The sequence below is a fragment of the Erinaceus europaeus genome, chromosome 11, assembly GCF_950295315.1.
Source record: "Erinaceus europaeus chromosome 11, mEriEur2.1, whole genome shotgun sequence".
Lineage (NCBI taxonomy): Eukaryota > Metazoa > Chordata > Mammalia > Eulipotyphla > Erinaceidae > Erinaceus > Erinaceus europaeus.
The window spans coordinates 115025770-115051826 of record NC_080172.1 but is presented as its reverse complement, the minus strand read 5'-3'; the positions used below and the strand labels follow the sequence as shown (position 1 = coordinate 115051826).

At 44.2% G+C, this 26057-nt stretch overlaps 1 protein-coding gene and 1 non-coding gene across 7 annotated transcripts in view; both read right to left on the bottom strand.

Annotated features, from left to right (window-relative positions):
- Positions 1-26057, bottom strand: part of SPEN (spen family transcriptional repressor) — a 76103-nt gene that overhangs the window by 36411 nt on the left and 13635 nt on the right. For 5 of the 6 annotated variants that reach the window (XM_060202316.1, XM_060202318.1, XM_060202319.1 and 2 more), the window contains exons 2-3: positions 20816-21136; positions 17303-17779 (exon numbers count right to left, since the gene is read on the bottom strand). In XM_060202316.1, the coding sequence (XP_060058299.1) occupies positions 17303-17779; positions 20816-21136 (798 nt within the window). Of the gene's footprint in view, positions 1-17302; positions 17780-19566; positions 21137-26057 lie in introns of those variants that run through there. The other variant, XM_060202321.1, reaches the window with a different exon arrangement.
- On the bottom strand, positions 14293-14398 carry LOC132541588 (U6 spliceosomal RNA). The gene has a single exon (XR_009552725.1). It is a non-coding gene; the product is annotated as a U6 spliceosomal RNA (small nuclear RNA).

Genomic DNA, 26057 nt, shown 5'->3' with positions numbered 1-26057 from the left:
CTATTTTTTTCCTGTTGTTGCCTCTGTTGTTGTTTTTTTTATTGTTGTTGTGGTTATTGTTATTGACATCGTTGTTGGATAGGACAGAGAGAAATGGAGAGAGATGGGGAAGACAGACAGGGGGAGAGATAGACAGACACCTGCAGACCTGCTTCACCGCCTGAGAAGCGACTCCCCTGCAGGTGGGGAGCCGGGGGCTCGAACAGGGATCCTTATGCCGGTCCTTGTGCTTTGCATCATGTGCGCTTAACCCGCTGTGCTACCGCCCGACTTCCCAACAGTGAATTATTAAATCCCTTTGACAAGAGACCATTAGACCAAGGCACTTCTAAACAGCACTTAAGTAAACCAAGACAATCTATAAATGTCTCAAGGTTATGCTCGAGGACAACCAGTCACAAAGAGCTTATAAGGCTTTTCCAAATAAGGCAGATGCTTACGGTCTAACCAAGCAAATAATAGGCTTGGCTTTCATTTTCTTTTCTTTTTTTTTTTTTTTTATAGGACAGAGAGAAATGGAGAGAGGAGGGGAAGAGAGAGAGGAGGAGAGAAAGACAGACACCTGCAGACCTGTTTCACCGCCTGTGAAGCGACTCCCCTGCAGGTGGGGAGCCGGGGCTTGAACCGGGATCCTTATGCCGGTCCTTGTGCTTTGCGCCACGTGCGCTTAACCCGCTGCGCTACTTGGCTTTCATTTTCTCTGTGAAACCTCTCCTCTTGTTCCTTTTGGTCGAGTACTCAGAATCACTTCAGACTTGGCAATGCCAAATTCAAATCAACTTTTGTTCAAATAAACTTAAGATTCTGGGCCAGCTGGTGGCACGCCTCCTTGAGTGCACGTTATAATGCGGAAGGAACCGGGTTTGAGTCCACAGTCCCCACCTGCTGGGGGGGGGGGGGGGTTTTGCATGTGGTCAAACAGTGTTGCAAATGTCTCTGTCTCTCCCTATCACCCCTTTCTCTCTTGATTTCTGGCTGTTTTTATCCAATAATTAAAGATAATTTTTAATTTTTATTTAAAAAACTTAAGGGTCTTTTAAAATTGTTACATGGATAAAAATTTCAGATTAAAATTTTTAATTTTTTTAAAATTTCTTTATTGGGGAATTAATGTTTTACATTCAACAGTAAATACAATAGTTTGTACATGCATAACATTCCCCAGTTTCCCATTTAACAATACAACCCCCACTATGTCATTTATCATCCTTCATGGATCTGTATTCTCCCCACCCACCCACCCCAGTCTTTTACTTTGGTGCAATATGCCAATTACATTTCAGGTTCTACTTGTGTTTTCTCTTCTGATCTTGTTTTTCAACTTCTGCCTGAGAGTGAGATCATCCCATATTCATCCTTCTGTTTCTGACTTATTTCACTCAACATGAATTTTTAAGGTCCATCCAAGATTGGCTGAAAACGGTGAAGTCACCATTTTTTACAGCTGAGTAGTATTCCATTGTGTATATATACCACAACTTGCTCAGCCACTCATCTGTTGTTGGACACCTGGGTTGCTTCCAGGTTTTGGCTATTACAAATTGTGCTGCTAAGAACATATGTATAGTGGTCCGGGAGGTGGCGCAGTAGATAAAGCACTGGACTCTCAAGCATGAAGTCCTGAGTTCAAGCCCCGGCAGCACATGTACCAGGGTGATGTCTGGTTCTTTCTCTCTCCTCCTATGTTTCTCACAAATAAATAAATAAATAAATAAATAAATAAATAAATAAATAAATAAAACGTATGTGTACACAAATCTTTTTGGATGGGTGTGTTGGGTTCCTTAGGATCTATCCCCAGGACAGGAAATGCAGGATCGTAGGGTAGATCCACTTCTAGACTTCTGAGAGTTCTCCAGACTAATCTCCACAGAGGCTGGACCAATTTCCATTCCCACCAGCAGTGCAGGAGGGTTCCTTTGACTCCCACCACCTCTCCATCATTTGTTGCTGTTACCTTTTCTGATATCTAACTTTCTCTCCCCCTCTCTGTCTTCCCCTCCTCTTTCCATTTCTCTCTGTCCTACCCAACAACGACATCAATAACAACAATGACTACAACAAAACAACAACATTCTCATAGGAGTGAAGTGGTATCTCACTGTTGTCTTTATTTGCATTTCTCTGACAATCAAAAGGCTTGGAGCATTTTTCATGTGTTTCTCAATCTTTTGATCTCTTCTGTGGTGGATATTCTGTCCATGTCCTCTCCCCATTTTTGGATGGGGTCATTTGTTTTGTTATTGAGTTTGGCATGCTCTTTATATATTGTGGTTATTAAACTCTTGTATCTGATGTATGTCATGGAAAGATCTTCTCCCATTCTGTGAGGGGTCTCTTTGTTTGGGTATTGGTTTCTTTTGCTGAACGGAAGCCTTTTAATTTGATGTAGTCCCATAGGTTTATACTTGCCTTAGTCTTCTTTCTAATTAGATTCGTTTCATTGAAGATGAAAACACAAGAAGAACCTCAACTGGAATTGGCGTATTATACCAAAATAGAAGATTCCAGCAGTTTGAGCTCCGGCTCCCCACCTGCAGGGGATTCGCTTCACAGGCAGTGAAGCTGTGGGTTAAGCATACACGGCGCAAAGTGCAAAGACCCGCACAAGGATCCTGGTTCGAACCCCCGGTTCCCCACCTGCAGGGGAGTCGCTTCACGGTGAAGCAGGTCTGCAGGTGTCTGTCTTTCTCTCCCCGTCTTCCCCTCCTCTCTCCATTTCTCTCTGTCCTATCCAACAACGACATCAATAACAACAATAACTACAACAAAACAAGGGCAACAAAAGGGAATAAATAATTCTTTAAAAAAGGAAAAGTATTTTATGATTCAACTTACACGAAGTGCCTAGAGTGGTCAAATCCATATAAATAGAAAAGGACAGTTTTTGCCAGAGAAGTGAAGGGGGGGTGTTGTTTAATGGACAGAGTTTCCATTTAGGAAGATGAAGAAGTTCTGCTGATACAGATGTTCTTAGAATTGTGCTGAACTATAGACTTTAAAATGGGCACTTTTATGTCATTATAACAGAAACAGAGGGATGACCTCAAAAGTAAGATACAGAGTATACACTTGTTTGGTCCTTAAGAGATGTGCCATTACAGACCCGTCAGAGGGAGAAGGAAAGACAGACATCTGCAAGCCTGCTTCGCTACCCGTGAAACAGGGAAGGAGGGCTCGAATCCGGCTCCTTTCCTTCTGGTGACGTGTGTGCTCACCCAGGTGCACTACCACCTAGCTCCAAGACTGGACAGGTTTGTTTTGCACGGTCACTGTAACTGAAATAACAGATCTCCCCCCTCTCTCTTTTTAACCAGAGCACTGCTCATCTCTGCTCTATGGTAATGCCGGGAACTGAGTCTGGGACCGCCAAGTCTCAGGTGTGAACGCTATTTTGCGTAAACATTAGCTTTTCCCCCAATGTTTTTCTTTTCTTTTTTTAAGATTTACTAATCAGAGAGGAAGAGAGAACCAGAGCATCACTCTGGCACATGGGATGCCAGGGACTGAACTCAGGACCTCACGCTCAGGAGTTCCACACTTTCCACTGCATGACCTCCTGATACTAAAGCCAGTATCATAACCCACTAACAGAAATTTTCTTTTTACAGAAATCAGTTTTTTGTTGCTAATAACTGATTGTTCTGAAACTAATTTATCTTTAAAACTTTTTCAAATAGACTGACAGACACCACAGCACTGTTCTGCCATCTGAGGGGTCTCCCTCCAGTGCGGCCATGCTCCAACGTGGTCCCGGGCTTTGGGTCCGGTAAGACACACTACCAGGTAAGCTACGTCCTGGCTCCTTCTCTTGCTATTCTGGGCAATAGTTTATATCATCTGTTTTCCATCTACACCATGCCTCGGCCTCGCGTGAGCTTAATGTGCAGCTTGGCGATACAAGAATCCAGCATGAAGCCCAGCCAGTCTATCTTGGCGTTACTCTCGATCGCACTCTGTCATTTCACAAACATCTCATAAAAACTGCAGCAAAGGTGGGCGCAAGGAATCACATCATTGCAAGACTGGCCAGCTCCTCATGGGGCGCGAGCGCTTCCACACTACGATCATCCTCTCTGGCATTACGCTATTCCACTGCAGAATACTGTGCCCCAGGATGGTTCCGTAGCCCCCATGTCCACTTGGTCGATTCCAAATTATATTCCTCCATGAGGATCATTTCTGGAACCATCCGTTCCACCCCGGTTCCATGGCTGCCAGTTCTTAGCAACATCACCCCACCAGATATTCGTCAGGATGCGGCATCATCATAAGTTCATTTCCCACATCTACGCTCGACCGGACCTGCCAATATAAGCGGATATCTTCGCCCACCCTGTCCAACGCTTGACGTCTCGTCACCCAATCTGGTCCCCTACGCCTACACTGAACTTCTCTGTTCCAGACTCTTGGAAACAGAGTTGGCAGTCAGCTGAGGTCAAGAACAAACACCTCATCACAGACCCCTGCGAGCGTCAACCCGGCTTTGACCTAGCACGTTATGACTGGGCCCTCCTCAATCGCTATCGAACAGGCCATGGCCGGTGCGCCGCTATGTTCCATCGCTGGGGAGCCAGAGACGACCCGAACTGCCCCTGCGGCTCCAGACAGACTATGACCCACATAGTCAATGACTGCCACCTCTCCAGATTCAAAGGAGGTCTCGAAACTTGACATCAGGCTCAACCTGACGCTGTTGACTGGCTACGGAAGAAGGGCAAATGCTAGAAGAAGAAGGGGAGAAACACAAAATAGTTAAAGACCACTTTTTTTTAATATTTACTTATTTATTCTTTTTTGTTGTCCTTGTTTTATTATAGTAGTAGTTGTTATTGTTGTCGTTGTTGTTGGATAGGACAGAGAGAAATGGAGAGAGATGGGGAAGGCAGAGAGGGGGAGAGAAAGACAGACACCTGCAGACCTGCTTCACTGCCTGTGAAGCGACTCCCCTGCAGGTGGGAAGCTGGGGGCTCGAACAGGGATCCTTTGGCTGGTCCTTGCACTTTGTGCCATGTGCGCTTAATCCGCTACGCCACCGCCCAACTCCCCAAAGACCACTTTTTAAGACTTGGAAGATATATTAGTAGCACACCCGGAGCACAAAGGACTTGCAAGACAGATGTCCCACATTTGATTTTCAGACCCACCAACTTCCCAGTAAAAATAATAAGGGAGCTGGCTGGTAGCGCAGCAGGTTAAGTACACACAGCACAAAACTCAAGGACCCGCGCAAGGATCCTGGTTCGAGGTCCCCGCTCCCCACCTGCACGGGGGAGGGGGGGGTCGCTTCACAGGCAGTGAAGCAGGTCTGCAAGTGTCTTCCTCTCCTCTCCATTTCTATTTATATTTTCCTATCCAACAACGACGACATAACTACAACAATGAAACAAGGTAGTGTAATAATAATAATAATAGTAAGAATACTAGAGATCCCACCACCAGAGCACTGCTCAGCTCTTGTTTAGGGTGGTGCGGGAGGATAATAATAATAGTAGTAAGAATACTAGAGATCCCACCACCAGAGCACTGCTCAGCTCTTGTTTAGGGTGGTGCGGGAGGATAATAATAATAGTAGTAAGAATACTAGAGATCCCACCACCAGAGCACTGCTCAGCTCTTGTTTAGGGTGGTGCAGGAGGATAATAATAATAGTAGTAAGAATACTAGAGATCCCACCACCAGAGCACTGCTCAGTTCTTGTTTAGGGTGGTGCGGGAGGATAATAATAATAGTAGTAAGAATACTAGAGATCCCACCACCAGAGCACTGCTCAGCTCTTGTTTAGGGTGGTGCGGGAGGATAATAATAATAGTAGTAAGAATACTAGAGATCCCACCACCAGAGCACTGCTCAGCTCTTGTTTAGGGTGGTGCGGGAGGATAATAATAATAGTAGTAAGAATACTAGAGATCCCACCACCAGGCACTGCTCAGCTCTTGTTTAGGGTGGTGCGGGAGGTTTAGCCTGGAGTTCGGAACCTCAGGCACGAAAGTCTCCACGCATAAACATTATGCTATTTGACACCACCCCCCCTTTTTTAAAATAAATCTTATTTTGGCAGGAAATACTATCTTATAGGATAGAGATAGAGAAAAAGTAAGAGAAAAGGGGGCGAGGGGGTATGACAGTGAGAGAAAAAAGAAAGTGAGAGTGGCAGAGAGGGAGGGGGCCGGGTAGCATTGTTTTCCCACTTGTAAGGCTGCCCGCCTGCAGGTGGGGCCTGAACCTAGGTCTTCACGCACTGTAATATGTGAGCTCAACCAGCTGCACCACTGCCCAAACCCCAGAAAACACTGTTTAAAACTAAACTTAAATGCTATATGTGATGTGGTCCTGGAAGTGGCACAGTGGATAAAGCACCGGACTCTCAAGCATGAACGAGGTCCTGAGTTCGATCCCCGGTAGCATGTGTACCAGAGTGATACCTGGTTCTTTCTTTCTTTCTTTCTTTCTTTCTCTCTCTCTCCTCCTATCTTTCTAAGAAATACAATATTGTTTTTAAAATGCTACATTTGGCTATCTGTTCACTCAAATATTATGTACAGAGTGGTCTGGGAGGTGGCGCAGTAGATAATGCACTGGGCTCTCAAGCATGAGGTCCTGAGTTCAATCCCTGGCAGCATATGTACCAGACAGAGTGCTGTCTGGTTCTTTCTCCTCCTATCTTTCTTATGAATCAATAGAAATTTTTAAACTATGTATAAAAATTCTTCTTGGAATAAAATTCCAGCAGCAATTTTTTTTCCCTTTCTGTTGCCCTTGTTTATCATCATTGCTGTTATTGCTGCTGTTGTTGGACTGGACAGAGAGCAATGGAGAGAGATGGGGAAGACAGAGAGGGGGAGAGAAAGACAGACAGACACCTGCAGATATGCTTCACCACCTGTGAAACGAACCCCCTGCAGGTGGGGAGCCGGGGCTCGAACTGGAATCCTGATGCTGGTTCTTACACTTTCTGCCTTGTGCGCTTAACCCGCTGTGCCACCACCCGGCTCCCTACAAACAGCAATAATTTTTAACTTATTACCATCATTTGGTAAAGTTAAATAAAAGGGATATGGAAGTAGTTGACCCACAGAATGGTGAGCTGCTGGATAATTAAAGCTTACACACATACACACACACACACACACACACACACACACACACACACACCCAAACCAGAATGAATAAAGCAGAAAACTGGCTATTGGGGGTCAGGTGGTAGCACAACGGGTTAAGCACACATGGCACCATGTGCAAAGTAAGGATCCCCGCTGGAGTCCCCGGCTCCCCACCTGCAGGGGGGTCCGCTTCACAGGCAGTGAAGCAGGCCTGCAGATGTCTTTCTCTTTCCATCTCCAGTTCTCTCTGTCCTATCCAACAACAACGACATCAATAATAATAACCACAACGATAAAACAACAAGGGCAACAAAAGGGAAAGAAGAAAAGAAAACTGGCTGTCTACCACAAGATAAATGGTTTTTTTTTTCTTTTCTTAAAACCAGAGCCTTATTAAGGTCTGGCTTATGGTGGTGTCAGATATTGAATCTGAGCCCTCGGAGCTTCAAGAACGAACCGCTTTTACCATAAGCCAGAGCTGAGCGGCGCTCTGGTGAAAACACAATACAAAGTTTCAGTGCGGGGCAAAATGGAAAGGCTCTGGCCATGTGCGGCCACTGAGTTCACTGAAGGACACACTGAACACAGTCAGTGGGCCCAGGAGGCGGCACTGCGCTGTGTGCAGGACTCCGAGCCTGGGACTCAAAGGCATAGCCCCTGAAAGCAATGCGCAGGCCATGCGTGTCTACCTGGAACAGGAACAAGAGCCCTTCCGCAGAGCAGCAAGACCTTTAGAACATCCGTGGAATTACTTTCTCTCTTTCTTTTCTTCTTCTTCTTTTTTTTAACCAGAGCACTGTTCAGCGCTGATTTTTATGGTATGTGGGGGGTTTGAACCTGAGACTTTGGAGCCCCAGACATGAAAAGACTCTTTGCAGAACCAATATGATATCTGTCTCCCCCGGCCCCTCCATAGAATTCTTTCTTAAGGAGAAATCTAAATTGTCAATTAAAACACAGCAAGACTGTCTCATTCCTTTAAAGGCACACAAACTACAGAAATGGGTATGTTTTCTATGAACTAAACTATTTTAAAAGACATCAACTAATACAGCATACAGATAAAGAGAAACCTTTTTTTTTTTTAATTCCAAATGATAAAGTATTATTATTGTTGTTGTCGTTGTTTTGTCTCCAGGGTTATTGCTGGGGCTCGGTGCCGGTGCCTGCACTACGACTCCACTGCTCCTGGAGGCCATTTTTCCCCTTTTCTTGCCCTTGTTGTTGGATAGGCCAGAGAGAAATGGAGAGAGGAGGGGAAGACAGACACCTGCAGACCTGCTTCACTGCCTGTGAAGCGACTCCCCGGGGGGGGGGGGGGGGGCGCGCTCGAACTGGGATCTTTACGCCGGTCCTTGCGCTTTGTGCCATGTGCGCTTAACCCGCTGCGCTACTGCCCAGCCCCCAGTAAAGTATTACTGCTCTAACAGTCACCAACCCCACCAGCGATCTAGTCTCATTTTTTCAATGTAACCTTCAGGCTGATCACATCTCCTTCCTATTGTGATATAAAAGCACTTATTTCCACTGCTTAACTATCTGCTCGGGCACGTCCAGATCTAAGAGACTGAAGAGCGCCTAGTTCCCTACTAACGAAGGCTCACTAGTTGGTAGACTTGCTTACTTGCAAACTACTTCAAATCACACAGAAAATACACCCTAATGTCCCTCTGCTTAAATACTTTGTTGAGTTTCTCCCAGTGGAAGCAAACAATGCCCACTCTGAATGGCTTTAGTCAGCATGACGCAGCACACTCAGAAAGCTCATCTCCACCTCCCCCACCACTGGAAATAACACAGAGAAACAGAGCTGGGGAGAAAGCAGCATGACAGTGCAAAGAGACTCTCCCCGTCCCGGGTTCAATCCCTAACTCTACCATAAGCCAGAGCTGAGCAGTGTTCTAGGCTTTTTCTGTCTGTGTCTTTGTTTCTGAACCAATCTCTCTCTCTTCTCTCTCCCCTCTCATTAAAATAATATTCTTGGAGCCAGGCTATAGCGCACCTGGTTGAGTGCACACTTTACTGAGCACAAGGACCCAGGTTCAAGCCCCTGGTCCCCACCTGCAACGGGAAAGTTTCACGAGTGGGGAAGCAGGGCTGCAGGGGTCTCTCTGTCTCTGTCCCTCTCTATCTCCCCCTTCCCTCTCAGTTTCTCTCTGCCTCTAGCCAATAATAAATAAATAAATATCTTGAAAATAAATAAATAATAAATAAAGTTCTTAATCCTATAACTCCCTGGCACGGGTTATATAATGCCCAGAAGGAACACGAGTCTACTAAATATGTGTCTGTCCCAATGCCAAAATTCCACTGTATAGCAATAAACACATTCTCTCTTTTAACTTTTAAAAAATCACTCTGTTCTAAGGTTATCTAGTTTTTTTATTTGTGGGGTTAAACTAGTATTGAGGAGTTGGATTTTAAACAAATTTCAACAACTGAGAAAGTGCCCTGGCCACCCTAGAAATCATGCATTTTAGCCTGACCAAAACCAAAAGATGAAATCAGTGTTAAGTCTATATTTTAGGATGAACAGTTCTACTCATTTCCATTAACCCACAGAGAACAGCAGGATCTTGATAATTTTTAGAGGAGAAAAAATTATGGGTTCTATTCTTTACACAACATGAAAAGCACTACAGGGATGTACCAGCTACAGTGATTTTGCTTCTAATAGAGTGCTATCCAACAGAAATTTAAAATAAAACAAAAATGTGATTTAGAAATTTTAAGCAGGGGAAGATAGCATAGTGGTTATGCAAAAAGACTGATGCCTGTGGTTCCAATGTGCCAGGTTCAACCCCCTCCACCACCATAAGCACCATAAGTAAATACTAATAAATAATAATAATAATAAACACAAATGAATGGATTAAAAAATAAGCAGGCATACTTTCATTTAAAATGAGGCACGAGGTAATGAATCTGAACATGTGTGACCAACCCAATGTTTTGGGGGTTTTTTTTACTGTGATAGTAATTCTACTGAGATATATTTTTGGTTTTCTGTTTTGTTTGTTTCTTTTTCTTTTTTTCTTCCAGAGCAATACTCAGCTCTGGCTCATCGTGGTGCTGGGGATTGAGCCTGGAGGCTTTGGTGCCTTAGACATGACAGGCTTTTTACATAACCAATATGCTGTCTCCCTAGCCCAAGGCACAATTTCACAATGTAAAAACTGACCCACTTAAATGATCGTGGTCCAGGTGGTAGTATACCTGGTAGATGTGTATGTTGTAACACACCAGTTCCCAGGTTCACGACCCCGACCCCCACCTACAGGGGGGAAGCCTTACAAAAGGTGGAGCAGGACTGCAGGAGTCTCTCTCTTCCTAACTCTTTTTCTCTTATACTCTCTCCAAAAAAAACATGGCCTCAAAAACAGCTGGAGCCATGAAGGCACCAAGCCCTCAATAACCCTGATGATAAAACATATATAGAGAGACAAATAGATGTGCACAATCAATGGCTTTTAGATTGTGGAGTTAGGAAGTCATCACTGTAATATAGCCTTGGTACATTTGCATCACCCCAGAAAGAAATATCCTATCAGTGGTCCAGCATTAGCCTCTCAAGCATGAGGTCCTGAGTTCAATCCCTGGCAGCACATGTACCAGAGTGATGCCTGGATTCTCTCTCCCCGTCTTTCAAATAAATCTCTCTAAAAATAAAGAAAGAAATCTACTAGTAGTCACTCCCTATACCTTTCTGCCTGCCTCCAGTCGTAAGCAACTTTACTCTGTTTTTCATCTCTATAAACGTCTCTTCTCAGGATACTCTATATAGACAATCCATATAAATAAGTCACATAACGTGTGGACTTTTGTGACATGTTTCCTTCATCTGGAACTCCCTGGGGTATGTCCACGTGCTATATGGGTGCCGGGGTCTAGCTGAGCCAAACTTCAACTGTTCAGTACAGCTAGTGGCCAGCTCAGCGCTAGTCGGGCAAGCAAGGACTAACTTTTATTTTTGCCTCCAGGGTTATTGCTGGGGCTCGATGAATCCGCTGCTCCTGGAGGCTTTTTTTCTCCTTTTGTTGCCCTTGTTGTTTTATCATTGTTGTAGTTATTATTGTTGTTGTTACTGATGTCGTCATTGTTGGATAGGACAGAGAGAAATGGAGAGAGATGGGGAAGACAGAGAGAGGTAGAGAAAGACAGACACCTGCACACCTGCTTCACTGCCTGTGAAGTGACTCCCCTGCAGGTGGGGAGCCTGGGGCTCGAACCAGGATCCTTAGGCCTGTCCTTGCACTTTGCACCATGTGCACTTAACCCCTGCTGCTATCACCAGACCCCCTCAAGGACTAACTTTTACAGAGAACATAAAAGGTCAACTTCGTACATTAAGAAAAGATCTTTCTCCACCTCCCGGCATAAACGGTACTTTCTACTGCTGTCCTCAACGTGGCCTTAGAATCTGCTCCTTCTGCCCCAGAGTCTGCTGATCGATCACCCAAACAAGTTGTACTCTCTGTGGACACAAAAGAAAAAGCCACCTGTGGAGCTTGTGCTGTGAGCCACTGTGGCAAAGCTGGTAGGTGGATAAAAGGGCAGTGCCGCTGTGCCCAGGGCCCAGTGTTTTGTGGACACGAGTCCGGCTGGGTCTGCCGGCATGGTAAACACTGCTTCCTGCTTCCTCAGTGTGCCTGTCTCTCTGCCTGAGAAGCCCACGACACTAGAACAAAAGGTTCTCCATGGACTAGCTTCCCGGATAGTGAGATGCTTTACCAAGCAAGTGTACCGACTGCAAACCAGGTTCAAGCCAGGTGGCCACAGCACTGAAGGAAGCGTATGCTAGGATCCCTTTCACTGTCTCCATCTAAAAATAAGTCCCCCGATGCATCGTATCATTTAATAACATTATTTAAGTAAGATAGTTGCTGAGTGACTTCTGAGGTCACTCAGCAAATAACAGACCAAAATGTGCCTCCGGCATAGATCCAGCACTTAGCATCACATGAGAGCACCATGATTAACACCAAGAACGGAGAAATGCTGTGGTGTCTCCCCCACCACAAAAGAAAAGAAAAGAGAAAGAAATACGATAATGCTTTATCCACTGCACCATCTCCTGGACCACTGATAGGATATTTCTTTCTGGGGTGATGCAAATGTACCAAGGTTATATTACAGTGATGACTTCCTAACTCCACAATCTAAAAGCCATTGGTCTGGGAGACAGCTCGGTGATTTCGTGCATGCTCCAGGCACTGGGTTCATTTTCCAGACACAGCACGAGAGAGAGACACCACCATATGAAAGCCATTCCAGTGCTTAGGTAAATGGCATTTATGGGAAGTAACACTTTAGAAGTTAACCTCATTTAGAAAAACTGTGGCATATATAAAAACCACCCACCGCGAAAAGCTAATGTCGGGGTGCTCTCTTGACTAGGGTCACCCAATTACCCACCCTCCTCAGTGCAAGTCCGAGTGGCACCAACAAAGGAGCAAAGTGATTGTGACAGCATCCATTTCCATTCTGAAAGAGAAAGGACTTAGCAGGAGACTAGTAAGGGAAAGCTGTACTGGAAACAGAATTCATAGCAGCTTCTTGGCTTTGGCTCCTTACTCCATCTGAACGGCTCCTGCCGGCCACAAACTGGGAGGTACAGGCAGTCACGTCACGCCCGCTCCACCCATCGTCTGCCCAATAACAGTGCAGGAAACCGCCTGGTTCCCTTGTCCTGTCTTGACTCCTGGGCTAAGGGTTGGGCAGAAACTGGCAAAGTAAGCCTTTGGGAGGTGGCAAACAGCCAAGTAAAACTGGACGGTTCCAGTTCCGGCTGGTTTGAGTCACAAACAAGCAATGCCTTCCTCTCCCTACAGTATTTCTGCCACGCTGTCTGCAGAGACAGCATAAAGGAGCCTTCCTCAATTTGCTCTCAGTGCCAAGACTACCTTGCTCGGGTTTCCCCACCAACAGAGGGTCCCAATGAAAACAAGAGCTTCCAGTACCTAGTGCAAAGCATACACCAGTCCAACACTTGTTTTCTTAACTTTATTTATTTAGTGGATAGAAACGGTCAGAAATGGAGAGGGAAGAGGGAGATAGAGAGGAAAAAAAAGACATCTGCAGCCTTGCTTCACCACTCACAAAGCTTTCCTCCTACAGGTGGGGACTGAGGGCTCAAACCTGGGTCCTTGTGCATTATAACATTTATGCTCAAGCAGACGCCCCCCCACACACACACTTGTTTTCAAAAGTGCCTATCCAGGGGGCTGGGCGGTATCGCAGAGTTGAGCGCACATGACGCAAAGTGCAAGGACCGGCACATGGATCCCGGTCCCAGCCCCCAGCTCCCCACCTGAGGGGGGTTGCTTCACAAGTGGTGGGGAGACAGAGACAGAGAGACATCTGCAGCCCTGTTTCACCACTTGTGTAGCTTTGCTCCTGCAGGTGGGGACCAGGAGCTTGAACCCAGGTCCTGTGTACTTAACCAGGTACACCACCACCTGGCCCTGAAACTGAATATCTCGAATCTATGTAACATCTCAAAATTTTAAACTCGTGAGTCACTACAATTATGGAAGTAAAATGGTCATCTGACAAACAGGAGGTTAAACCCAGGGTTATAATGGTTGTCAAAAGATTTTATTTCTGTGTTCTGTGTTCAATTATAGGAATGACCAGATTATCAAGCTAGCTGCATCAACTTTACTTTATCCCTCATGTCAACTTAAAATTCTATGTATTTCAACTACACCTTGAACTTGTGCTGAGAAATGTAATCAGTAACACTAAGCTTGATAATGTATGCAAAAGAGCCCCATCATGCAACACCTTATGACTGCTGTTTCTAGGCCAACTTTTTAAAAGATTTATTTGTTAATGAGCAAGAAAAAAAAAAAAAAAAAAGAACCAGAACATCACCCTGGCACAAAGGATCCTGGGGAATGAACCTGACACCTCACACTTGAGAGTCCCATGCCTTGCCTGCCCTGCTCCCACCCAGGCTGCCTGCCCTGGTCCCTTCTTGTAAGAAGTAATATTGAATGAGCCATCCATCCCAAGCAACATGACACAAAAGCTTATCCCGCTTTTTGTAAATCACCTCCCTCGCCCTCTCTCCCTCTCCGTCTCCCTCCCCGCCCCCCCCCCTCTCTCTCTCTCTCTCTCTCTCTCTCTCTCTCACACACACACACACACACACACACACACGGGGGAAGGGGGGCACGAAAATGTTTAAAATACGGAATGCTTTGCAAATCTGCATGTCATTCTTGAGCAGAGGCTGTGTTAAAACTTCTCCATTGTTCCAATTTTAGTGCATGTGCTGCTGAACTGAGCACAGCAATCTGCTTCTTCAATTCTCTTCACCTTTCCCGAGTTAGGCACTCTGACAATTCAAGTATTTCCTCTCTGAGTTTCTGAAATAACCTCTGAGGAACGCTCTGCCTTTCCTATTCTAAAGCGCCTTTCCAAAGTCTATCTCAACAGCTATCTTCTACTGCAGAATCTTTCAACCACTTTCACTGCATGGACAGTAAAATCCAAAACCACTACTGTGGGTAAGTCATTCTCAATTATTTGCTATTCTCAAAACACTCCCCACCCACGTGCATTCTTTTCAACTTGTCCCTTTTGACCACAATGTTCTGTCTAGCCAAAACTCATCTCTTGTTATTTCAAGCACTATATATTTCATAGCTCACACACACACGCTCACACACACACACACACACACACAACAACACACAACACCGCCATCGCCACTACCTCTACCACAAACCAGAGCCAGCAGTATGCTCTAGGGGGAAAATACCTTTGGGTAGAATTTTTTTTTAATATTTATTTTTCCCTTTTGTTGCCCTTGTTGTATTTTTATTGTTGTTATAGTTATTGCTGTTGTTATAGATGTCATCGTTGTTAGGACAGAGAGAAACGGAGAGAGGCGGGGCAGGCAGAGAAGGGGAGAGAAAGACAGACACCTGCAGACCTGCTTCAGCACCTGTGAAGCGACTCCCCTGCAGGTGGGGAGCCGGGGACTCGAACCGGGATCCTTAACCTGTCCCTGCACCTTGCCCCATGTGCGCTTAACCTGCTGCGCTAACTGCCCAAATCTTAACACAGCTTTATATAGGAAAAAGGGTAGAATTATTAACACAGCTCTACATAGGAAAAAGAGGGACAAAACAAGATCTTATAATCAGCTTATGGAGATCAAATAAATCTCATCAATCATTTATCTAGCTATATACCCAATAAAAGTGTCAGAAGTTAAAAGGTTCTCATCTGTGTCACATAAAGAACTGTAATCAGAACGTAACTTCTAATTTCTCAAACCAATTCTGAAATGTTAGAATTATGTCCACATAAACAAATGCATAAAACATCAAAACTGGGGGTCAGGCAGTAGCACAGCGGGTTAAGCGCACATGGAACAAAGTGCAGGGACCGGCATAAGGACCCTGGTTCGAGCCCCCGGCTCCCCACCTGCAGGGGAGTCGCTTCACAGGCGGTGAAGCAGGTCTGCAGGTGTCTGTCTTTCTCTCCCCCTCTCTGTTTTCCTCTCCTCTCTGCATTTCTCTGTCCTATCCAACAACAATGACATCAATAACACCAACAGTAACTACAACAATAAAAAACAAGAGCAACAAAAGGGAATAAATAAATGTACTTTTTAAATCATTTAGAAAGAAAAATAACTAATCTGGGCCTCTTAATGAGACCAGAGAATTCATATGCCATAAATTTAAAAATATACACAATTTTTATTTTACTCTTCATAAAGACTTTATAAAGTATGGTTCTTATAAGACAATGAAAGGCGCGAGAGAACTTAGGTAGCACAAGTGAGAGTATGGGCGTGGAGAGCAGCAGAGCACTCGACCCAGATTCAAGCCTGGCCCTGCCGCGCTGAAGGAAGCCTTGGTACTGTGTGGTCTCCTTCACTCTTTCTGCCTGTCTCAACCTCTAAAAATAAGTTGATATAATAACAACAGACAAGTGGTAAGGTATACAATCTGTTTGCTTTTTTTTTCTTTTTCCCAGAGAGTTATCACTGGGGCTTGACAAATCCACTGCACCTGGTGGCTTATTATTATCATATAGGACAGACAGAAATTGAGCGAGGACAGGGAAATGGAGGGAGAGAAAGATAAGACACCTGCAGACCTGCCTCACTGCTCATGAAGCAGACCCCCTACTAGGTGGGGAGCAGGGCTCCAACCGGGGTCCTTGCACATGGTGGTTTGTGTGCTTAATCAGGTGCACCACCGCCCAGCCGCACCCCACCCCAGCCCAGCCCTGTTTTTCATTCTTGCTTTTATTTGATAGGACAGAGAGAAAATGAGAGGAAGGCGAATAAAAGAGGAGGCGAGAGTGGTCCGGGACGTGGCGCAGTGGATAAAGCATTGGATTCTCAACCATGAGGACCCGAATTCAATCCCCAGCGGGACATGTGCCAGAGTGGGGTCTGGTTTTCTCTCTCTCTGCCTTTCTCATGAATAAATAAACAAATTCTTTAAAAAAAAAAAAGAGGAGGCAAGAAAGAGAGACATCACATCTGCAGCACTGCTTCACCACTCATTGTTTCCTCCCTGCAGGTAGGAACCAGGGGCTTGAACCTAGGTCCTCGTGCTTGCCAGTGTGTGTACTCTACCAGGTGTGCCACCGTCCAGGCCTAGTTCTCTTTTAGCATTAACTTCAACTTATTATATTCAATCTCTAGTATAAATTCCTTTGTAAAAAGAAAATTCCAGCTAATGGAATTAGCTTACTGGACCCTGGTGAACAGTGAGATTATATTCTGCTCAAAATAAATAAGTTGGTTACCATCTTAATATTAACATTAGTTAAAATGTGTTCATAAGTCAACTTAGTCATCAGTAACAAAGTTAACAAAATTTAACCAAAGCAACAGAAATATTATAAACCCAAAGAAAAAATAAAGAGCAACCTTATTTTCAAATGAGATAAGATTTGCTTCACACAGCTACAGTTACTGCTTCTCTGCCTTTTTGGCAATCTCACTTTAAGACCGAGTATCCCAAAATGAAAGAAACCGTATTTGCGAGTCATCTCGCTCTATCAAGCACTTGACTTTTTTAATTCACTTTCTTCCTTCATTACATACACAATCCAAGCTTACATTCTTTTCAAAATATCAGTGCTACACTGAGTCATTCCTACCGAACTTTGAGAATTCAACAGCGCATCTGTCCTAAGAGAGTAAGAAAGGGCCGCGGACCTACCTGTCGCTGCTGGTGCTGCTGCTGCTGCTGACCGAGTCACTGCTGGAGGATCTGCTCCTTGAGCCGCTGCCGCTAGGGGACCTGGTAGGTCTGGAGGCCTGGCTCGCCAGTCTCTGAGGAGACTGGTTCCGAGACTGGGACGAGTGTGGTGACCGACTCCTGCTGTGCTGGTAATTCCGCTCTGGCCTTCGCCCTCGCACCTCCCGGGTAATCTCGTCCCTGTAGATGTCCCTGTGTACCACACTGGGCAGTGTGAACTGCTCCCGAGCCCTAGGTTCATATCGGGGGTCGTGAGCTTCAAAACGGTTTGGACTTCGACTCCGAGAAGCGTAATAGAGCCCATGCTGTAAAGTCCGCTCTCGAGGATCTCTGTAGTAATCCTGATCGTAATGTCTTGTCCGATCAAATCCTCCCGTACCCCGTTCATGGTGTCCATAGGCACTATGTTCATAAGCACGCTCCCTGTTATCTGAAGCCCTGCGTTTAGGAGGGAAAACATTCAATCGATCAGAAAGGGGCAGGCAACACTACAAGCAAGTCATGCAAACATTCACTTCAGCATTGTCTTTGCCTTTGCACTGGACGTTTCCTACACAGCATTTATCCTACTTAGTAAGCAAACAAGCTTGGCACTTAACTCCAAAAATTACTTTCACGCTGGAGTGATCAGCTGTAATTGTAGATTTGGGCTTTCATGACTAGTGTTCTGTAGTCAGTCCTTCTTAACATGGATTTGAAAGTATAGCAGCAATCTGCATATACTAGCTCCACTGTAAGCAGTAAGAAATTTACATTCTAATATGAAGCTTTTCTATACTTTCACTTGATTAAAGTATACACCGAGGTCTTATTTTCTTTTGCAGCTGCAGGCAAAATCCCCACGATGTATTTTCTCCTAGACATGAAAGCCCTATTCACTGCTTGTCCCCCAACAGCAACGGGGCATTTTCAAAGTCGAATGGGAAAAAATTAGTTGTACTTTTTCACATCAACTTTTACCTTCTTGGATAATTATAAAAGTTACTAAATCATATAAACTACTGTGCCACAAACAATCCCATTCAATAATTAAAATGGATCCTTAAAAGGAAAAAGAAAAATTACTTGGGATAGCTACATACTAGGTTTACTACCTACTACCCTATGAATCTTTTAATTAAAAAGTATTTTATCATGATCTTGTTATCAACTTCACACAATGTAGTCCGATGCCTACCCCACAACTTAATCTGTTAGCATATGCCACTAGTGGTTGTAGGGACTATCTTCTCTTAGACAGTGGCTACCTTCAAGTTACCTATGCTGAAACTAGGCAGCTCTGATGACTGAAATAGCATGATTGCATTATCATAATTTAAAATTTTAAATATTCTAGTACAATGTGAAGACTTGTCAGAAAGTACAAAAACTATTGTGTGTGCAACCAATTAAGCATGTGCACTTATGTGTTAGCATTCAACACTATTTCTAAGTCTAGCATGAACTCTTAAAACTCTCTACTTCTGTAGCGAACAGTCAGTTAGTGGTAACCACACCTCCCTAGGCTGTTTTTGCTGTTTACTGCTATTATGAAAAGTCACTGGAATTAGCAGGAAAAAACTTCACTAATATCTTTCTTGTCTAAATGTATTGAATGAGGGGCCGGATGGTGATGCACCTGGTTGAGCGCACATGTTACAATGTGCAAGGGGACCAGGGTTCGAGGCCCCGGGCTCCACCTACTAGGGGAAAGCTTTGCAGGTGGTGAAGCAGGGCTACAGGTGTCTGTCTCTCCCTCTCTACTTACCACCCTCTTTCCTCTCAATTTCTGACTGACTCCATCTAATAAATAAAGATTAAAAAGAAACTTTTTAGTGTACTGAATGACGTTCTCCTTATTTAATACTTTGGGGGAATTCAAATAGATGTTTCTTGTTAGACAACAAACAAGTGGCTTTCCTTTGAGATTTAAGAGACAATTTCCAACAAGTCAATTAGCATCCTGTTAATGTTAATCGTTGAGAGCTGTTATTAATGGTATAACAGAAGCAATAGGCGATACTTCTAAGAGAGTTACTGCTACAGCTGATATTTTATAAATATGCAAAGTTTTTATCCATTAGGAAGACACAGAAGGCAGGCACAAGAGCTGGCAGAGCTGAAATCTAATAGCTGTTCTTTGATTCATCTATTAGTACTAAATATTTCTAGAGTTAGTGGGGGAGGGGGAAAGTTTGACTTAGGTTAGGAGAGGGGCTAATATACACAGGTCAGGACATACCAACCTTTTCCAAGTGTGGAAACACGACCTATAATCCCAATTAAATCTAGGGAGAGAATTGTGAATATAACTTCCCCAATTTTTGGCCCCTCTTATGGGGGTAATCCACCTTCTTAATGGGCAAGGGTGTCAAATGATATTTGGATGAACCGTAAGAAAAAAAAAAATCTTAGTGACCAGATAAAATAATTCCACAGGAAGCAAGTAGTCCCAGACAAATTGTAACTCTCAAACCCCCAGACTTCTTTCTTGAGATAGTAGGCAAGTATAAATTTATCCACATTCATAAAAAAAATTCCGGCCCTAAGTGTCAAACAGGCAGCTGACAAAAGAGGAAATTTCCTCTAGGATTCCACCAGGTGAGGAAGGCACAGCTGTTCGCCAAGAGTTCACTTTTGCAGCGATCCAGCAGTCACTTTTTATTGCTGTATCCACAACTGATAACCACCACAACCATGGAGATGTTCAACGCTAAAAGTACTTTAAGCTGGACAGCAACATGCTTAGAAGACAAGGTAGTAATCCTCTCCCCTTGGCTATTAGACTCTCGGCTGCATGGCATCCCATACACTCCGCAATTAGGAAAGACTGGTAATATTCCAGGACTTAGGAATGTCCAACACCTTGATTTTTCCCAATTCCATCATGAAGTATAATCCCAACATGGAAAGTATGTAGATCCAAAGTGGGAGATTCAAGCACTGCCTTCACTCCTCTTCATCCAAGTGAACATTCCCAGATCCAGGTATTGGTTATAGAACCCAAGCGGCTGAATTCTTACAGTCTGTTCGGCTTTTTCTGGTGACAATCCCACTGTTTGTACATCTGGAGTGAAAACTTCTAAAAGAAATGTGTAGACACTAATATTCCAGAAATATTCCATATCGTATATCCACCAACTTTGTAGCCAAATAACTCCATCAGGTACAAGGGATAATCCAAGGAAGGCCTGAACAATATCCAATAGCTGGAGGAATTCATTCTGGAAGACAGGTAACTCCAGAACCGCCACTGCCACACAGAAGCCCTCCACTTTGTAGCTCAGGAGGAGGTATCCAACACGCTTCGGGAAATATCCTCCACGATTCCATCAGATACCAGCCACTGGGGCAGAAATCACTTCGTTTCCAACCCAAAACAGGAAACACTGAGAATGCCCAAAACTTTAAATCCATCTAGGGCCCCTAAATATGAGTTCTGCTGCTCACCATATCAAATACAAAATACCTGCCTACAGAAACCTTGGAACTTACCCATCAAGTCTCCGCTCATAACGTCCTTCACGCGCATGAAGTGATGGTGGGGGGCCATAAGCAGGCCCTCCACCACCTCCTCTGAACCCAGAAACCTCTCTACTACGAGACGCTATGGAAACTGTATCATCCAGTCCCCGAGCAGCACTCGGAATGGTGCCTGGTTCATTGTAATCCGTGCGCAGGTCTCTATCTCCCATCTTGTTGACTGAGTTGTGAGCCTTCTGTGCACTTTTGATGTCCACAAAATCCACAAAGGCTGCCACTCCTCCTTCAGATCCCCTCTTGGGGAGAATTTTGACACTTTCCACGCGGCCATATCTGGAAAAAATAAAAATATTGTTTGTTGGGATAGCCAAAAAAAAGTCCTAAAGAGTTTCTTTAACAGTTCTCAGCTTTAGAAAACAACATTATTTATGGAAGAAGGTCTGGAAAGTGACACTATAAATGACTTTTATGTTCACGATTTTCTCAGAGTAAAAGTCACAAATATGTTAACTATATTACTTTTTGCTTTCGTTTCCTAATAGCTACTCAATGATCCTTTACACTTTTCTCTTTTAATTTGTTTTTTTTTTTGGGGGGGGGGGAATAGGGAGCGATGGGGGAGAGAGAGCTACCTGTACCCTGCCCCATGGCTCGTGAGTCAGCCATGGTCAACTGTGTGCTCTACTGCTTATGCCACTGTCCCGCCACACTTAGAACATGCAGCTGAAATAATCGCTCAGAAGTTTCTAGGAATTTTTATATTCAAAACAAGAATGCTGAACTTAATATCAGTTAAGTAATTTCAGAAATCTTGAAAGATTTCCATATGAAGTAAATTAAACTATACACACCTACTTTGCAAATTGTGTTGTTATTTTATTACTGAAAGAATAGGAACATCAAACACTGCAGCACTATGAACTGAACTCGGGACCTTGAACTTGCAATTTCTTTTTTTTTTTTAATTTTATTTATTTTCCCTTTTGTTGCCCTTGTTGTTTGTTGTTTTTTTTTTTTTAAGATTTTATTTATTTATTAATGAGAAAGACAGGAGGAGAGAGAGAGAAAGAACCAGACATCACTCTGGCACATGTGCTGCCGGGGATCAAACTCAGGACCTCATGCTTGAGAGTCAAAAGCTTTATCACTGCACCACCTCCCTGTCCACTGTTTTTTTTTTTATTATTGTTGTTGTTGTTGTTATTGTTGTTATTGATGTCATGCCATTGTTGGATAGGACAGAGAGAAATGGAGAAAGGAGGGGAAGACAGAGAGGGGGAGAGAAAGATAGGCACCTGCAGACCTGCTTCACTGCCTGTGAAGGGACTTCCCCTGCAGGTGGGGAGCCGGGGGCTCGAACCGGGATCCTAACGCCGGTCCTCGTGCTTCACCTGCGCTTAACCCACTGCGCTACTGCCCGACTCCCAAACTTGCAATTTCTGCACTCTATCACTACACTGCCTCCTCAGGTGGCCATTTTCACTTTATTTGCATCTAAACCAGAGCACTGTTGTGATTTATGGTGGGGGGGGGGGTCTCTGACCCTAGGACTTGATGATCTCTGACTGACATAAAATCCCATCTGTACAACTATGATACCATCTCCTCACTTGCTCATTTTAATTTTTAAGTGGAAATAATACTATGGCCTGGAAGGTGATTCGGTGGCTAGTGTATAAGTTCAGAGTCAGTTTGTGTGGGAACCTGAGTTCAATAAATAAATTAAATAAATAAACAGAAAAATAAATGAGAAAGATAGGAGAGAAAGAACCAGCTATCACTCTGGCACACGTGCTGCCGGGGATGGAACTCGGGACCTCATGCTTGAGAATCCAGTGCTTTATCCACTGCACTACCTCCCGGACCACAGGCATAATCATTTTTCAAATAAATCTAAAAAAGTATTTTAAGAGACAGTATGTTCTCATCTTCACCACACAAATACACACAGAGTTCACTATGTCTACCAAGCAAGCAGTTTAAAGTTCCTTTCACAATTTGAGAGGCGTGATTTTAAAAAGTTGTTAGGGGCCAGGCAGTAGCACACCTGGTTAAGTGCTCATGTTGCAGGGTGCCAGGACCTGAGTTCAAGCCCCTGGTCCTTAACTGCAGGGGGAAAGCTTCACGAGTGGTGAAGCAGGGCTGCAGGCGTCCTGCTGTCTGTCTCCATCTCTCCCTCCCCTCTCAATTTCTCTGTCTCTATCCAATAATAAATAAGTAAATAAAATTTTTAAAAAGAAAACAACCAGTTGTTTGGAGTAAAAAAATCATCAGCATTATATAAACGTCACTGGGCACTAACTGTATTTTCTGTTCTCATTATTTATCACGCTAGAAAGGAAGGCACAGACAGCACTTTTAAATATAGAGCCCTTATTTGCTGACAATCCAAGATTGGTTTACACTTCCTTTGGAGAAGCTGATGACAATTAAAAGCAGAGAGTTTCTTTCTAAGCCTTCCAGTACGATTTGACCTATTATTATCCTACCAGGTAAACAGCCCTAATAGTAAGTTCTTTCCATACAAACATTAAGAAGAAAGCTACCAGTGCACCTGGGGAAGGACTGGAGAAACAGTTCAGCAGAGAGGGGCACCGGCCTTGCCGTATGTGCAGACCCAGCACACACAGGCAGTGCTACAGCGGCACCAGGGGAGTTTCCGATGAAAACATGCACATTAAAATTAGTAATAGTGACAACACAGAGGAGCTGGCGGTGGCGTATCTGCTAGAGTACACATGCTACAATCCACAAGGACCCGGGTTCAAATCCTCCCTCTCCCCTCTAACTTTCTGGCTGTCTCTATGCAACAGTTAAAGAACCCTCCAAAACAGAAACAATGCAAGCACCACAACCCGTGGATTTTAAGTGAATGCAAAGAAACATCATTCACAATAAGAAGGTTTAAAGTCCTAATACATGCTATGACTCCATGAACCCGGAGAACACGCCAAGCTCCAAGCTAAGCGTGTACTGTATGATCCCATATGTATATGGAGATTCAAAGCGGGCAAACCCAGAGAAACAGACAGCAGACTGGTGGTTGTCAGGGTGAGGGACAGGAGACAGCAGAGTGGCTGCTGCCGGTAACGGTACTGGTACCGGTACCGGGCCCGCTGTGTCTGCAGTGATGACAGTGTTCTGAACTAGTGGTGGTGAGTGCTGGTTGTTTTTTGCACAGCTCTTTCAATGTAGTAAACTGTATACTTCAAAGGGATGAATTTTATGGCGTAGGAATATCAGAGAAAAAACAGAATCTTAATATTCTCCTTTCACAGAGATTTTATATCTCCTTTAGTCACAAGCATTTGCATCATCTCCATAAATCAGCTGTATGTCGCATTTCCTGTAACTGGCACGAGGAGGCATTTTCTTTTTCAAGGCTGCCTCACCACGAAGATAAAACCTATGATCTTCATTTCGTGACAATACAGACAGAATTCTGTCAGAAATCTACTGTGAAGTAGGCTTATACATAACACAGATTAATAAATTACTTTTAAATAATGTGTCTGTATTGTCTGAATAAATACAAATAATTACAAATACGGCATCAGACATACTCAGAATCTCTAAGATCAGCACAAGGGAGTCACTCACAGAGCATGAGTCTCATTTTAGGAAATGTTTGAGATGGTTCTCTACTCAGAAGGTTGGAGGCAGAAGTATAAAGGGGATAGTGGAGAGAATGCTTGGTGATAAAGGTCGGGTTGTAGAGGACAATCTGTGCTCTCTACTCTCTCCCCCTCAAGAAAAGTTTTTTGTTTTTCTTTTTTTGCTTTCGGCCTAGAAAAGATTTAGCATGAGCAAAAAAACAAGGGGAGACAACAAATAAGAGTGAGCACATAAAAGCAAACACTCTCAGAAAAGCTGCTTGACTTCACCAAGATTTTGGAAATCTAATTTTTAAATTTTTTTAACATTTATTTATTTTCCCTTTTGTTGCCCTTGTTTTTTACTGTTGAAGTAGTTATTATTGTTGTTATTGATGTCGTCATTGTTGAATAGGACAGAGAGAAATGGAGAGAGGAGGAGAAGACAGAGAGGGAGAGAGAAAGACAGACACCTGCAGACCTGCTGCACCACCTGTGAAGTGACCCCCCTGCAGGTGGGGAGCCGGGGGCTCGAACCGGGATCCTTACACTGGTCCTTGCGCTTCGCACCACGTGCGCTTAACCCACTGAGCTACCACCCGACTCCCGGAAATCTAATTTTTAAAAGGTTCTTATGAGGGACCCAAGGTTCAAGCCCCCAGTGCAGTCGTGGTGTGGTGTCTGTCTCCTTCTATCTCTACTTTAAATTACAAGGAGGAAAAATACAGAAAAAGGAGAAAAAGGAGGAGGGGGGAATAAAAGGGAAAATAAAGTTCCTGAGGAATAGTGGAACTTCACAGGTGTAAAGCCCCAGCGGGCAAGAGAAACTTTATGATAATCTGAAACTTTACAACTGTGATTTAAGTCCTGACCCAAAAAGGTTATTTTCCTTTATTCTTTTTTTTTTTTTAACCAGAGCACTGCTCGGGGGTTGCTCAGGGGGATTGAACCTGGGACTTTGGAGCCTCAGGCATTTGAGTCTCTTTGCCCAATCATTATGCTATCTACCTCCACCCTTTTTTTCCTTTCTGTCATCTCTAGGGCTTTACCTCTACAGGGTGACTTTTTTTTCAGACAGACAGAGAGAGACACCACAGCACTGAGCTTCCTTCAGCATGGTGGGGCCACGGCCAAACCTGGGCTGTGCACATGGCAGCCCACTAGCCAAGCGAGCTATTTTGCCAGCCCAGAAGAATGTTTTTCTTTCCTTCTTTCCCTGTTTTCTGTTTGACTTTTCACTCTAGACAGTGAAAGAGGGAAGGAGACACACCACAGCCCCACAGGTTCGAACCCCTGGAGCCGGTGTGGCACTCCCAAGTGATGCCACAGCTCCAACTTGGGCCTGGGCATGTCCGACCTGGTCAGCTAGCACTGTGTCTGTCCTGCAGGTCTCTCTCCTCTCTCCTGCTCTATCTCCCCCCTCCCTTCTCAATGTCTTTCTGTCTTATCAAGCAAAAAAAAAAAAAAAAAAAAAGACATTGATTTATTTTAACCAGAGCACTGCTCAACTCCAGCTTGGGGGGGAGGGCTGAACCTGGGACTTCAGTGAAAGCCTCAGACATGTCGTTCTGCGTAAACACTATGCTATCACTTTGGTCCTACAAAATAACACAACAAGACTTCGCAAATGGAAAGGACATCAGAAATTTCACAATTCAACC